The 17,345-nt window shown below is 32.8% G+C and overlaps 1 protein-coding gene across 1 annotated transcript in view; it reads right to left on the bottom strand.

Moving 5' to 3' along the window:
* Nucleotides 1-17,143, bottom strand: part of LOC146996637 (uncharacterized) — a 30,520-nt gene extending 13,377 nt beyond the window's left edge. Inside the window, exons 1-7 of the mRNA XM_085817960.1 lie at nt 17,047-17,143; nt 11,827-11,861; nt 10,385-10,439; nt 7,044-7,075; nt 3,775-3,853; nt 3,334-3,380; nt 637-684 (exon numbers count right to left, since the gene is read on the bottom strand). Coding sequence (XP_085674086.1) covers nt 637-684; nt 3,334-3,380; nt 3,775-3,853; nt 7,044-7,075; nt 10,385-10,439; nt 11,827-11,861; nt 17,047-17,092 — 342 coding nt within the window. The 5' untranslated portion in view covers nt 17,093-17,143. The remainder of the gene's footprint in view (nt 1-636; nt 685-3,333; nt 3,381-3,774; nt 3,854-7,043; nt 7,076-10,384; nt 10,440-11,826; nt 11,862-17,046) is intronic.
* Between the last annotated feature and the right edge of the window lie 202 nt (nt 17,144-17,345).

The raw sequence follows: 17,345 nt of genomic DNA, 5'->3' as shown, positions 1-17,345 counted from the left end.
CTATCAAAAAATCTAGCAAAACTTCTTCCCTGGTCTTTGCTTGCACAACTGCTTGTCTGTTTATCACAGATATAGATACTTCCACTTAAAAAAATGTTGTAAATAACCCAAATATTCCTCTTTTGTCATTTTTAAATGTAAAAGACTATATATTTAAAAATGTAAATTTTTTTTCACATATTTCTATTTAGGAAAATTATGCATTCCTTATAAAAAAGAAATAAGAGGAAATTTCTAGGCTATTATTTTATATTTTTTACTGCTACATTTTGCTAAACTATGCAACACTATAAAGAACTCATGCAACACTATAAAGAACACACCTCAAAATTACCTTCTATTAAAAAGAAATGATTCCTTGCAATAACCATAAAGAACGTTACATTATTTAAACATTAACATAACAATATAATGCTTCCAATAAACGAGACTTATCTTCAGCTTGGAAATTATGACTAAGCACTGATGTCTACTAAAAGCTCTTACACTAAGCTGACTACTGATAAAAAAGCTAAGTCAAATCTTGAGGAAAACATTAGTTAAATTATGAATTAAAAACATCAATCAGATTCTGAATTTATGAATATTTAATTGTTCTTCTTATAATATATATATCTGACGATGCAGAAAACTTACTTCGGACCATAGAGCAGGAGGTAGAAGATTCAGAGGCCATGCTATAACCTGCAAAAGTAACAAATATATTTAGAAATTTTCAACAGTTATTGCACATATTAAAAATGTTTTTTACATTTACAATTGGATGTCAAAAATCTTGAGAAAGCAGTATGCCAATTTTTATGAGATACTGACATTAAGTAAAAACTAATATAAATTATGAAAAGTTCTGCATTGCTGGATGTGAATTTTTGAGTTTTTTTAAACAGCTTTGTGTGCATTTGTCCTGAGCTATGTCCATCGGACTTTGAAAGGAGAATGAAAACAGGAGTCTGATGAATGGGATGTACTTTTGATACAGTTTTTTTGTTCTATATTTCCTGACCTCACAATAGCTTCATTAAGCATTCAAACAGCATTACACATTTGGAATTCTGCGTGCTTAAAATCGAAAAACATTGTGCAGAATCAAATTAAAAGGCATCAGATATGTATCTATGAGATCAGTGCAGCAATAACAAATGTCAAATAAGATATTACAACAGAATACCTACAAACATCTTTTTATTAACACTAAATAATAAAAAAATACCCTTCATATCTTTCATGAAGTCTTTTGAGAAAGGCAGTTCCACATACGACTCATTGTGTCAGTCATTACAAATTAATAATTAAAGTATTCAGGTGTGGCATAGACTTCATTAGGATTGACTTATTTACACATCTTTAGGGCTAAGTTCTTAGACTACATAAACCACTGCATTGTGTTATACTATGCTACATTATGAAGAACTTATCCACACGAAAGACCTCAGAATTTTAATTAAATGGAACTGACAATGATACATTTGATTCTGAAATATATTCCCTAAAAGTTCAGATACACAAATAACTGATTTCTTCAAAAAGATGTAGTTTTACAGTTATGCTTATGTAAATACATAATACATTACAGTATTAGAACAGTACATATGTATTAATTTTTCTGTGTATCCTTGACGCCTCTCGTAAGTATACAAAGCACTTTTCTGTTTTCATTAACAAAATGCATTTTAGGTTAGTTTTGAGTGATATACTAAAATATTAAGCGTTAGTTAAACATTTACTGCTGTTTATTTTACATTTTACTGCACATAAAACGATTTTTCAAAGTTGGAATGACTGTTTTCTCTTTTGCTATTCCCGTTTTCAGCTTTTTTCGGATTATCCGTGGCGGCCGCGCCACCCAATTCCGCGGATAATCGGGAGTGTACTGTATATTGTACAGCATTATTACCATACCACTGAAAAGCACTATTTTCGATAAAACAAGACGTTCTATGGAGTCTATAAAACAAAGGTACCATGTAGTATTTTAGCCTCAAACTACCTGCAGCTAGGTAGAAATCCCCATTAAGGATGCTTCAGGTTTCTAAACAACATTTACAGTGACGACACTAGTTTTCTGTTCACCGAGAGAGAGATTTTTACAAAAATGAAATAGTGTTGAAGATTAATGTACTTGCCAGTACTAAAAATTTCAACTGTGCATACAACCAGCATATACAACTGTGCGTACAACCAGCATCTGACCACAAGTGCATGAGAATTGACATTAAAGCAAAATACGAGGGCCATCCAGGAAGTAGATTACGTTTCCGTCTGTGTCCGCTAGGGGCGGGGCTAGCGCGGCCATCTTGGGGTCAGAGCGTTGCGCAGCTCAGTCTGCATCTAGCAGTGCTAGTGAGAGGTTCGTGCTGTGCTCCGTTCAGATACTGTGATGGTTTGAAATGTCTGCGTTAATTGAAAATCAACGCGAGCTGCGAGGTGCGCTCAGTAATAAGGTTTCTGACTGCAAAAAACTGTAAACCGATAGAAATCTATCGGCAGCTTCGTGAAGTGTATGGGGACAACATTATCACTGAAGGTGGAGTGCGTCAGTGGGTCATAAGATTTCAAAATGGCCGAACCAATGTTCACGACGAAGATCGAAGTGGGAGACCCAGCATAGTGACCGCCGAACTTCTCGAAAAAGTCGATGCTAAAGTCCGTGAAAATCGAAATTTCACAATAACGGAACTTTCTTTGAGTTTTCCACAAATTTCGCGAAGTTTGTTGCACGAAATCATCAGCGAAAAGCTTGGTTACCACAAGTTTTGTGCAAGATGGAAGGCAAGAAGAGGTAACGAAGTGGTTGAAGGCGCAGGCGGCCGAATTTTTCGACGAAGGAATTTCCAAGCTCGTACATCGCTACGATAAATGCCTTAATTTGTATGGTGACTATGTAGAAAAGTAGTATTTGAGTGTGGCTTTCATCTGTATATAATAAAATTTGTTTCCTATACTTTGTTTATTTTTTTATTCCAAAACGTAATCTACTTTCTGGATAGCCCTCGTATATGCTGCTAAAGCCTTAAAATCATGAGAAATGTAAGCTAAATTTTCTTTAAAATTTGAAAAGAGAAACTGCTTAGGTAAGATTATGGTATTTAAGAACTACTAATATTCCTGTTTTATAAAAATAGAAATTTTTTTTTAGTTTAAGTCTTCATAGTAAAATGAATAATAAATCTACTAAGGATTTCCTAAATACAATACTTGTAAAAAGTACCAAGTTTTTCCTTGCTAAAAATACAGCTGCAGCAATTAAAATATACTTTGAATGTTTAAAATAAGTCAAAACTCATGAATTTTTTAGATATATATGCTTTAGAAAAATATTAATTGAAAAATTACCTCATCCTCCTCTTCTGGTTCTCTTTCCTGATGATAAGGTCCCTTTCCTTTAAATAAAAAAAAAAAAATCAATCTTTCCTGTATGTATGACGCGTGTTTAACAAAAATGCATATTCAACAAAAAATTAACATTAACATGGAATCTAACAAAGAAATAGATTCTTGGGAAAGGCACTTCATTTAAAAAATTAATTAATTAATTAAAACCAAAATTATAAACAATTCAAAACAGAAATTTATTTTAAATTGTCAATACTTTATCTGTATCATCAGCTTTTCTGTATGATTAACAAAATATGATCAACAAAAACGCATATTAAAATGCATTCAAGATGCCAGATAGAAAACAATACACTAAATATTGAGTTAAAAAAGAAGAAAATGACACTATATTAAACATTAAATTACCACATATGCCAAAAAAAAATTACTATTAATTACCTGCATCCAGCAGGGCATCTGCTTCCCTCATCAGGAAATCATCGAAATCTTTTTTAAATCCAAGCACCTTTTTCAACACCTGAAAAGGATAAAATTCCAATTAGAATGCTGTATAAATTACTCTTACATTCAACTAAAAAGTTCAGTAACTTTGAAAGCATTTTATTGCACTTCATATAATCTCTAACACAGATGCACAGCATTACTCAATGCAAATAGAGCTTATAGGTAAGAAAAATTGGAAACTCATACAGTACATATGCTGGCCAACAGAAAAAAAGGTTTCAAAATATATTTTATTTCAAACCAATTCAGTAAAGTGTTGTTTACTGAACTGCTTTGAAATGAAATTCATTACTCTGGATAATGAAAAAGCAGGCACTGAAAGCTGTTTAAAATGCAAACACAATGTTTACAATTAAGACACTTTTTTAATGTGATATGAAAGTCTCTTAAAAGGAATGTTTCTTTTAAACCTATATACATGTACCATTTATTGTATAGACAGCAGATTTTTCCATCCAATTCATATCACAGTCCCCAGTCAAAAGGATTTCACATTAAAACATCCTATGATGAGCCACAGCAAGATGGAAAGCCAGACATCAACAGATATTAGCATCCAACATTCCAGTGAGCTAAGAAACAGCCACCTAATTTGGTACCAAGAGATTTTGGTCAATGTTTTTCACAAGTTACTACTTCAAAGAATGACCTTATTTGCTAATAATGGTCCCACTGAAGAGGTGACAAAATGTCACGCAACTGCAAAAAAAGCTTGCTATTAAAGTGGCTGTTAAAAGAAGCTTACACAAATAATTTACAAATGTATTTTCAGGTGCCTTGAAGTAAAGTTTGAAGAAACTGAACTTAATCACATAAGGTGCTACTATGAGCGATGAATTGAGCTGAGTGCTCTGGGTAGAGCTGGAGCACAAACTGAGAGGTGAAATTTCTAACATTTCAAAATTTTGAAATTCACATAGCACATATATATACGAAAAAACTAAACTCTGGAACAGGATGAAATGCCCAACCAAGCTTTTTACTCCAAGTAATCCAGATTTGGTCAGAGACAGCTAAATCATGACTTCTGATCTGGACAAAATGCGACACTCAATACAATTTAGTACAGCTCGTTTAGCTGAAAATAACAGGTTTGTTTCAGCATATATGGATGTACTGACTTCTACATCATTCAGAATCTGTCTCCTGACGGCTCAAATGCACAGAGAAGAAATTCTTAAAATCTTGGTAATGCCTTGTACTGCTGCCACTGGCGATTCCATCTTTTTTATACATCAAAATGGCTAAGTTCATTAACTTGAACGCATGAGGAAATAACAGCAGAGCTTATGGAATGGTGCTTAGAACTGAATTCACTGTTGATAGACTTTTAACTTTATCTATTGTACACTCAGTAGGGAAACCTGGGGAAAATCTCCCATAACCTCATCTATCATGTAACAAATTTAGTTTCCCACAGACTCAAGATATCTACAATCTTTATTAAAATTCTGACAAAATTCCTTAGTGTGTATCTCTTTTTTCTCTGAAAGACACGTATAATAATGAATTTTTTATAATAGTTGGGTTTCCTGTAAATTTATACTTTCTCACATTTTTATTAAGTTCCCACATTCATAAATATATTTAATAGTGTACCACATATTTATCAGCAGCTGTCTGTTTATTTAAATTACCTATCCCCTTATCAACTGACCAGAGTACATACTCAATTTACAAAGTGTTTTCTTTATATTGACGCCAGTTTTATTAAATAAAGAAACATTGAACAAGAAAGATAAGAATTGAAAAGGTTCAGATTTTAACAACTGCTCAAAAGGGATCATTTTAAATTTATTACAGTTTATCAGTTGAGATTTTCACCAGACAGTGCCCAGGTGAAATAACAAAACATTTCATGGGAAATTAGATGAATATTCATTTAGACTAACATGAGAAATTTTATGCAGTTTTCAAAAGTGGAAAAAAAAATAAGTTATATAATTCTATAAAAATATTTAACATTTTAATCCGATTCATTTATATGAAAATTCATTATTTAAATGTATTTTTATTTAAATCATTTACATCAAAAATTAAAGAAACAATATTCTTAATAATCGCATCAGCTGCTTTATAGTTTAGTTCATTAATTCATAACAATATAATAATGTGGCCTGTCCTGAGCTTTTAGAGTGGCAGTCAAGTGTTGAATCTTAAATACAATACAATGTCTCATTTTGATAATCTTTTAAAACAAAGCATATTAACAAAAAGAAAAGTTTTCCAAGGCAGCTGTCTCAAACTGGTGGCCTGCTGGCTAGCAGTTTCACATGGCTTGGGAATATATTCTCAGCAACGTAATAAACATTATTATGACAAGACTTTAAAGATGAAGTTCAAGATTTCAATGATTCATAGTCCACTTTTACATTATTTTGCTTACCCTTCAAAACAAATATGGGAATCACTCAAAAATACTCATAAATGACAGTAGACTTTTTCAAAGATTTCAAGCTACAGATCTGACTAAATTTTATTCATTCTTATCAAAAATATAAAATACCCTCAGTTGTGAATTATTGAAAATAAGAATAATAATTTTATTTGAGCGTACATTTACGTGTGAACATTTTTTCTGAGCTGTTGAAATTTAATAAGAAAAGAATGAGACTGACTGATGGTCATATATCAGGTGTTGCAGCTCAAATCAGTAGCCAAAAATAAAGAAATTCACTTATTGATGTATAGATATATGTTTTTCAGTATAGGCTGAAGCAAAGCTTAATAAATAAAAGAAAGAGGAATAAGTTGTCATTATTTCTACTCAAGTTTTGGCCACTTGGAAATATTTTCTAAGCTGTTTATTTTTACCATAAGTAAGTTAACCATTAATTCAACATCATTAGAATTGTTGAAAATCAAGCATTTAATTGGTATTATGTGCAGTTTAAGTGGCATCATTGTTTTGTTGTATTATTATGTTTTATGCATCTGGCATCACTATTATTTTCTTCATTCTAAAAGCTGTCATGTAAACAATACGACGTACGTAAGTTCTCTTTACCTTTTTTGTTAATAAAGTCCAAAAATTAGCCATTACTCTGTTTGTTAATTTTATAACAAGAATTATTTTGAATAAGCCGGTTTTATGCATCAGGCCCACATTCAACTTATATTTGAGACAACTCCTCTCAGATGATAATGCTCACAGAAAATAAAATGGATAATATCATAGAAAAGTTTATCATAATTATACACACCTTCATCAGGTACTCCATTTCTGCCTGAAGCTCTGAAAAAAAAAAATTAAGCTATTATCTGAAAGTTAAAGACAGACATGTACTGATTTCAAGTAAAAAATAGGCTTGTTTTCTTACTGAAAAATATCTGTATACAAATATAGTGGCCATGGTTTTAAATATCAATGGCAAAAGTGACATAATTGGTTACATATAAAATTCGAAATTGCAGAAACAATTCTTAAAAAAGTTACAAGTTACTTGTTTACACACAAGTTAAACACTGTTTTAAAATGCTAAGGGTTTTTGTTTAAAGGAATGACATCTGCTGCTTTAGAGAATTAGTTATCAATATGATTTATATAAATGAAATTTATACAGTAATCCGAACGTCAATAATCCAGAATGATCTATAATCCGGACCTCAAAGCTACAAACTTTCTGCGCATGCGTAATACCTTTACGCATGCACATGATACGCTTATGTGTGCAAGTTTAATGCATAATGGACGGTATAAGCTATGCTAAAATTATCTAATTATCTATTTCAGTTAATGTTGCAGATTCTGTTGTTCCTTAATCTTCTAATTGGATCCGGCTTATTATTTTTTGCAGCCAAATAATAGCAGTCAAAATGTTGAATCTTAAATGCAATAAGTCATCTCATTTTGATTATCTTTGAAAAGGAAGTACAGTCAAAAGTCTTTAATCCGGATGCCCTTAATCCGGAATGATCTATAATTCGGACCTCAAAGCTATAAAGTTTCTGTGCATGCGTATCTGCATAATGCGTTAAAGCATGCGCATAATGCCTTTACGCTTGCACATAATACATTTACGCATGCGCGTTTAATGTATAGTGGACGGTATAAGCTAAGCTAAAATTATCTAATTATCTATTTCAGTTAATGTTGCAGATAGCGTTGTTCCTTAATCTTCTAATTGGATCCGGCGCATTATTTTTTGCAGACTGTTAGAGCAATTTTATAAAAAGTAAGATTGAACTTTTGATTATGTCAAAAAGAGTTTCCGATTCTGGAGCCATAAAAGGATCTACAAAGCGAAAGCACGTTTCGATGTCCATCAAACAAAAAGTGGAATTGCTGCAAAAAATGGATAAAGGCATATCCTTTGTTTCTATAACCATTCCGAAATCTGTTTATCAATTTCACACTGCTCTGTGGGGGGGCAATGAACTGGAAATTTATCTGTCAGCACTTTTCTTATCTTCAGGGCAGATGCTTTTATTTTATTCGGGTTATAATTCCTTACTAAATGTAATATTTCATCTCGATGTATTCTGCCTTATATATGATTTAAATCAAATTCCTTGTCATTATAAATATCACGAATACACATCAAACAGTTTCCTGGTTGCAATTTTCTGATTTCGACTATGCGTAATGTATGCTTTACGCATGCGCGCGTTGAAAGAAATGCTTGATAAAGTAAATAAATAAATAATAAGCTTTTTTTTGCAAATTTTGATACCCTTTAGATCATAATTGCTCTTTATTTCATAAATTACGGTTTCATATTTTTAATTTTATAATTTCTGCATGCCACCTTAAGATAATAGATTTAGATTTAAACTGATAATAGATCATAGATTTAAACTGATGACCTACACTGGTGTGCAAAAATTAAGGACGAGATGGTTTTTTTCAATATAACTTTGTACAAAAGCTTTCGAAATCAACACATTTAATACCGTAAGATCCCCAATACGTAAGGACATGAGTAATGTAAGCAACACTTACTAAAAGAGAAATCAGAGGGATAAAAAGAAGCTTTATTGAAAACGTAGCATGGAGCGCAATGCAACTGAAGGCCAAAACATCCCTGTGATGGGTGTCCAGCAAGAAACATCCGGTCTTTAATAGGGGATATGATCTCCCCTGACTGCTAGGCAGGTTTCACAGAGTCTGCCCATGCTGAGAATGAGGGTGTCAATGAGTTGTTGAGACATTGCTGCCCATTTGTCTTGCAGGCGCCAATCGAAGCTCTGGAATCATTACTGGTGGTAAGGTACGAGCTGCCAAGCGTCTGCCTAGAAAATCCCATACATGCTCGATGGGATTGAGATCCGGAGATCGTGCCGGCCAATCCATACGTTCAATATCCTCACTCTCTAAGTGCTGTTCGGCAGCTACTGTGCGATGACATGGTGCATTGTCGTCCATGAAAAGGAACTGCGGACCCATAGCTCCTCTAAAAAGATGCACATATGGAAGAAGAATCTCATTACAATAACGGGTCCCGTTGACTGAACCTGCGTTGAAGATGTGAAGGTCTGTATGACTACCAAGCATGATGCCTCCCCAAACGAGAACACCGCCACCTCCATACCTGTCCCTTTCAATGATGTTCGAGGGATGATTGCCGCTTCCCCGCTCTCTCCAGATGAGTATCCGATGAGAATCGCTACTCAGACTGAATCTGCTCTCATCTGTAAAGAGTACTCGTCCCCATTCATTGTCTCTCCAATTACGGTGTTCCCAGCACCACAGAGAACGCCTTCTCCGATGGGCAGGTGTTAGAGGTACACACCGTACAGGGCGTCGTGCAAACAGACCACCACCGTGCAGTCTTCTGGCCACGGTAAAACGCGATATCGGTCGTCCAGTCGCCTGTGTCGTGTGTCTAGCGATTTCTCCCGCCTGTTTCTTCTGGCCTGTAAGACAATATACTGGTCATCTGCGGGTGTGGTTCCTCGTGGACGACCACTACTAAACCCCCAGATAGCTGTTCCTGTAGTTTGAAATTGTCTCCAAAGTCGTTAAACGATGCTGTGAGCAATTCTGAATCTGCAGCCACACTTGTCACACTGCGGCCTTCCTTCAACTTCTCAATGATTCGACGTCGGGTAAAAGCATCCAGATGTCGTCTAACAGATTGATTATTCGGCATTTCTCGCTGAGGCAGCAACTCGGTGTGATTTTAACTGCTATAGGGCATGCAATCTCTTTGCCAGAAATACTGATCTTACACCGACAACATGCTTTATACTACTCAGACACTCCCCCATTACGTCTACCTACATATCTGTGCATGTGCTACCGTACATCACCTTACTTAATCTCCTGATTGGTCTTTCTGTCCGCTCTGCCTCTTCGTTCAGCTGATATGCTAATTTTTCGACTTTGTCCTTAATTTTTGCACACCAGTGTAGAATTCGGAAAAACCCCTACTTCTGGAATAGCCGAAGTCCCATGACACGATTTACCATTACACGATTAACAAAACCCAATTGGGAAATAATATACTAACCATCGAGTTAAAAAAGAATAAAATGACAATAAATATATATAAAAGATTCAGTTCCAGCATAAGCCAAAAAAAAAAAAAAATCTCTTAATTACCTCCATTTACTACTCTTTCGAGAAGTAACTGGCATGTCTTGCAGAGTTTGAGGATCTGAAAAAGAGAAAATTAGAATTGAAGTGCTGTATATTTTTTTTTTTTTTTTAAGATTTAAATAAAAACTTCAGTAACTTTGAAAGCATCGCATATATTTCATATATATTATTATACTATATATGTGCAATATATTGCACTTCATATAATCTCTTATACACATATTCTTTGCTTTCAAATAGTTGACACCAGTTTGCTTGTACAAAAACTTCACTTGTATTTGTGTTTGCTTACTAGAAGAAATATATATATATATATATATATATATATATATATATTAAAAAAAAAAAAGAGAGAGAGAGAGAGTTTTGCTTACACCAGGGCTTCTGCACAGTATCACATGATGCAAAAAAAAAAAAAAAAGTTATATAATTCTATTATAGAATTTATTTAACATTTTAATTAAGTATTTAACATTTTAATCCAATTCATTTAAATGAAAATTCATTAATTAAATATATTTTTATTTAAATCATTTACATTAAAAAATTAAAGAAACAATATTCTTAATAATTGCATCAACTGCTTTATACTTTAGTCATTAAATCATAACAATAGAATAAATAATGTGGCCTGTCCTGAATTTTTAGTGGGACAGTAAGTGTTGAATCTTAAACACAATAAAACGTCTCATTTTGATAATCTCTTTTAAAACAAAGTATATTAACAGAAAGAAAGGTTTTCCAAGGCAGTTGTCTCAAACTGGTGGTCTGCCGGCTGCACATGTTCCCTTGAAGCAGTTTCACATGGCTCAGGAATATATTCTCAGCAATTTAATAAGCATTATTATGACAAGACTTTGAAGAGAAAGTTCAAAATTTTAATGATTCACAGTCCACTTTTACTTTATTTTCCTTATTAAAAATACACACGAGAACTGCCCAAAAAATTTCAGAAACAGAATTAATTCATTTAATATAATTCATGTAAATATATATATTTTATTTGTATAAATTTTTTCAAACATTTCAAGCTACAGATATGACTAAATTTTATTCATACTTATCCAAAAAAAAAATCCTCAGTTGTGAATTTTTGCAATAAGGAAAATTACTTTGTTTGAGTGTAGATTTATAAGTGAACATTTTTTCCGCACAGCTGAAAATCAATACAAAAAGAATTAGATTGACTGATGGTTATTAGGCATTGCAGCTCAAATCTGTAGCCAGAAAAACTTTGAAATAAATTGAAAACTGTTTATTTTTAACTTAAGTAAGTAAGTTAGTCATTAATTCAACATGCTAGAATTATTTGCAACAAGACGCTTTTAAATCTTGCATTTGGCCAAATTCAATTTATGTTTGAGACTACTCCTCTTCAATAACAAACACTTACAGAAAATCAAATGGATAATGTCTTCGAAAAGTTGCATTATATTTATACAAACCTTCTGAAAGACATGCCTTCTAGTCTCTGCATCCTCTGTAAAAAAAAAGAAAAAAAAGAATCAAGGTATCTGAAATTTAAAGAAATATATGTACTGATTATGAGTAAAATAGTGCTTAAATTATCTCTATGCAAATATAGCGGAAATGGTTTTAAATATCAATGACAAGAGCAATTGGTGACATACAAAATTCAAAACTGCAGAAACAACAAACACTGAAAATGCTAAGGGTTTTTGTTTAAAGGTGCTGCTGCTTTAGAGAAATAGTTACAAATAGAATTTGTTAATTTATATAAAAGAGGAAACGAAAGTTTTTTGGAGACTAACTGAAGAATAAATTATTAATATTACTGTGACTTAAAAACCAATTACAAACATGTTACATTTTTGGGGGGGGCAGAGTCAGAGAAACAAAAATGGCCTCGTATTGTGAAAAGGCAGACAATAGTCATTCTCTATGTTAGAATGTACACCATACAGTATGTAAAATTCCAACAAACAGAAACATAATTTAGATATAAAATTCTAACTTCTAAATCAGCAGTTCCCAATCTATGTACTTCCCAGTGACTCTTCAAGACTAACAATTTTTGCATGTACAAATACTGCAGGAACGCATAAGTGTAAACTTTTTGATTAAAATTTCTGAAATCTGCTTGAAGCTTCTCAAAACTCGCATAAATACAGTTTTGCTGCGTGTTTTACTGCTTCCTAGGGTCAAACTAATACTGTGTGTACTTGTGAATGGTATAAATTTAGTGTATTCACCACTATTTGTTAAAAAAATTATTTACTTTTCTTTTTTGTAGCTCACGGAGTACAGCACAAAGTCCGAAATCCGGACGTCCATTATCCGGAATGATCTAAAATCTGGTCTTCAAAGCCACAAACAATTTTTTTTTGTACGCTTTACACATGCGCATTTGATTTTTCCTTCCATAATAAAACATGTGAAGATTTTTCACTTAAAAATTTCAATTCTTAATATCACTTAGGCACTAAATAAAAATCTCGTTATGGAAAAACAATCGTGTAAGCATAAATTTGTGAGATTAATAATTTGGCTCCATAGCTGAGTATCTGCTTGGCATACATCTCAAACCGAAACATTCACCTATTTTATATCCCTGACGCTGGCCTGGCGAGTCATTATTTATTACATTTTGCTTTCATCACCACATGTTTATCAATACATGACAGCTTCAATAATAACTCATGCTGTGATGTCTAAACTTAGCAATTGAATATTAAGAGTATGGCAACCCTTTATGCTAACATTAGGCTTGGCGATGATTATAGATTTTTAAATGTTCTAAGAAATTTTGATGAGGAAAAATTCAACAAAAATTTCTTTTCATATGCTAAAAATAGATTTTGTTAATGAAACTCACAGGCCAAAAGATTACTATGTTGGCATCGGACAGCAAAATTTAAAGAAGACGAAATTTTTGGAATTCGGGGAAGCACCGAGTGGCAAAATTAAGGGATGAGAAGTATTTGTGATTTAGAAAAAGCACTGGGATCCAAAGTTTAGGCATGCTGGAAATTTAGAACTTGGGAAGATGCTTTGTAGCAGAATTTAGGACCCCAAGAGACTGCACCGGGCGGTATCGAGCGCCGGCCCTAGATAAAGCCTTAAGTATATGTGGGAGTTTATTTATTTAGGACTTGGATTAGTTTGAAGCATGTACAAGAAATAAACATAGGTATAGTAAATAACTAATAAAATTCAGGCTTAATTCAGTACGCAGTAGGAGGAAGACAAATTTAGCGAAACAACTTGGCTTTCATTGCCAATCTTGTAATACACAGCCAATAATGTATAACAGATGCTATTAAGCTAAACTAAAATTATCTTTACTGATTCCAAAGCATTTCAGTTAATGTAATAGACTGTGTTGCTCTCTAATCGTCTAAGTTGTTGCAGCTTATTATTTTTTGCAGACTGTTATTTAAATTTTAGAAAAATAAGCTTGAATTAGTTAAATTTTAGAAAAATAAGCTTGAAATTTAGATTATGTCGAAAAGAGTTTCCACTTCTGGGGCTGCCTATGGATCTACAAAGCGAAACCATCTTTCGATGTCCATTAAACAAAACAAAAAGTGGAATTGCTGCAAAAAATGGATAAAGACATATCTGTCTCAAAATTATGTATGGCATTAGAAAGTCGACTGTATATGACATAAGAAAAAAGAAAAAGGAACTTTTTGAATTTTTTGTGGAAGCAACTTAAACAACTGACACCGAAAGAAACGTTTAATAAAGTAAAAAAATAAATATTAAGCTTTTTTTTTGTAAATTTTGATACCCTTTAGATCATAATTGTTCTTTATTTCATAAATTACGATTTCATATTTTAATTGTATAATTTCTGCATGCCATCTTACCAGATTCAAATTGATGATCTAATATCTGGAAAAATCCTAAATCCGGAATCGCCGAAGTCTCGACAAGTCCAGAATTCAGACTTTGTAGTGTATAAAATCAGATGGCGTACAAGATAATAAGAATGTCTGGGAAGAACAACTCTTATATAGGAGAACATCTTTGTTAATATTAGTTTGGATAATTCCTTTTTAACACACTGTACACAATATAGAGTGGAAGCATTTGATGGAAATCAAGGCTTCTGTAAAGCAGTATCTAGTTTCGAAAGCGGAATTGAAGGCAAATTTCAAGTGAAAAGTATGAACATCAAATAGCCTCACAAATGTTTAATTGTTCATGCCAATAATAGTTTAATTGCTCATGCCATGGGATGAAGAAAGCCTGATACAATGTTCTGTTTTGTAACCATAAAGGACCTTCAAAGGACTTCTTGGAAAAAACAAACCTAAAAGTAGGGAGAGCCATTTTGAAAGGCCATCGTTCTCCAAGGAATAAAGCTTAGAGGAAAGCATGGACGTCAACCGTCTGGATATTTTGAATGTCCCATATAAAATAACAACTCAGCAAGACTATAGTGGAGATACTGAACATCATACATAAAAGGCCATCGCTTTCATAATTTATAGTCAGCAAAACATACAGACATGATTCTCTGGGCATTCTCAAAACATAAAGACATGATTGGTAAATGGAACGGAAAACAGAAGATTTGGTAGGTAAGGAAGCTGTAGAATTTTTCTATTCAATTCTTCAACATAGTCATCATGTCCTGATTTCTCCTTCTAAAGCATGTCCAACAGCAATCTTATCTCTGGTGGTGTGCAAAGAACCTCTCTTACCATCTGTTTTGTATGTTCAGTGTTCATTGCTTAGATTAGTCATTCTAAACACTATGTACATATATACAATTTGGTGTTTAATAATTCGTTATTCATTGCTTAATAATTCTTTGCAAATTGGTGTTTAATAATCAACAGAAACCAAGCTGTTAATTTGAAATCCCCCAAACAGTTGATAGATGGCAAGATATCCAGAGATATTGTCCAAAATTAGTTTTACCAACTTTACATATAGTTAGCTATTTACCTAAAAATATGATTCTCTCTTTTAAGATGTTTTAAAACAGCTTTTGGATACAAATACTTGTGGTATTACACACTTAATAAAACTAGATGCCCAGTGCCTCACAAACTGGCTGCTCCAAAAGCAGATTTTGCTTATTTAGTATGAAAAGGAATTTGTAGTCCTTCTAAAAGCTGATGGAGTAGCCCTCTGCACATGGTAAAAAAATCGGATGGGTCTTTACGACCTCGCTGCAACTACTGTAAATGAAATTCAATCACCATTCCAGATAATTGCCCAATGAGGCATCAATATGATTTTACATCTACTTTAAACAATAATGCTATTTTTTTCTACATTATACCTCAAAAAAGTGTATCGCCAAGTACCAATGAATAAAGAGGACATACCAAAAATGGCAATAGTTACTCCTTGTGGATTATTTCAGTTTAACTACATAACATTTGCCTTACATAAGGCTACGCAAACTACACAAAAGATTACTAGACCAAATTTTGTCACATTTAAATTACTGTTTACTATATAGAGAAACAATATTTTGATTCCTTCATCATCTCTCAAAGAATATATCCGTTATATCAAAGAAGTTTTTATAAGGGGAAAAAAAAAGTATAATTTGACTGTCAACCTTCCTAAATGCAGGATGCATAAAATTCTTAGGTTACATAATTGATGAAAGTACCTGTAGAATCATTCCTTTTGAAGTTATCCAAGATTTTCTGAAGACAAAAACTATTTTTGAACTCTGACATTTTTTGAAAATTCTTAATTTCTAAAAGAAGTTTTTAAATCATATGGTGAAGTTCAACTTCCTTTAAATGGTACACTGGGAAGTTGTAAGAAAAATGACAAAATATTCTTAGATTGGTCAAAAGACACTGAAACACTTTTGAGTCTTGTAAACAGCTTATGGCACAAGTTACAAATTCTGTCCACCCAGACAAAAAAAAAAAAAAAAAAATTATATACATGGGAGCCACTAGGATACTTTTCCAGAAAATTGAGTCATAATGAAAAGAAATATAATATATTGGACAGAGAGGTTTTTACAATATTTGACACTATTAAATCCTTCAGATATCTGTTTGAAGGAAAGCACTTTACAGTGTTTACAGAACATAAGGCACTCACAAAAGTATAACAATTTTCCCCCTTGCCAAATTAATAACACTTAATTTCATAGGTCAATTCACTACTGATATGCATCACATGTGAATGGTGCAAAAAAATTGTCCAGTCTCTTTCTCACATCAAATGGTTACTGATGTCATTCCTGTCAACTATGAACCTATTTTGCAAGCATTGGTTCAATGCAAGCATCAATTTTGCAAGCATCCAACCAGTATTGAATGAATTTAAATTCAAATGTAAACTTTCTGCTAACTGACTGCAAAGAAGCCACAGAGTTTTAAAACATGAACAGAATCATGCTTTTTGTTCACCTAAAGCTTTATCAATGAAACAGTTTGCTTAATTCTTCTTGGAACTAAGTTCTTATTCTATGTCTCTAGCACAAATACTTCTTTAGAAGAAGGATGATGTAATGTAAAATTCTATGAGTTCAAATCTAAGAAGGTTCAATGCATCTGAAGCAGCTTGATTTTACTGAAACTTTTATTACCATTACAAGATTAACTAAAGCCAATTGGAAAATAATGCACTAACCATCGAGTTAAAAAGAAGAAAATAACAATAAATATACATGAAAGATTCCAGCATATGCTAAAAAGATTTTTACTCTAAATTACCTGCTTCGATGAGGGCCTCTAATTGCTCCTCCCATTCGTCAATCATGTTCAATTTCAAGTGCAGTTCTTTGCACTGAAAAGAATAAAATCAAAATTAAAGTGTTGTATAAATTATGTTTACATTTAAATGAAAACTTCAGTAAATTTTATATAAGCCCTAAATACATACAAGGTGTGGCTATTAATTTTCAGGACTGCTCTAATAAAGCCAGAACAAATGATGTGAAAAACGTAACCTTTTAATATGTTTCGAAGTAATCCCCATCTGCCGTAACACACTTTTGTGCTTGGCTGTATAA

This window comes from Stegodyphus dumicola, chromosome 6, assembly GCF_044657685.1.
Source record: "Stegodyphus dumicola isolate Sdum_Otavi_A_Nest chromosome 6, ASM4465768v1".
Classification (NCBI taxonomy): domain Eukaryota; kingdom Metazoa; phylum Arthropoda; class Arachnida; order Araneae; family Eresidae; genus Stegodyphus; species Stegodyphus dumicola.
This window is presented reverse-complemented; position numbering and strand designations above follow the sequence as displayed.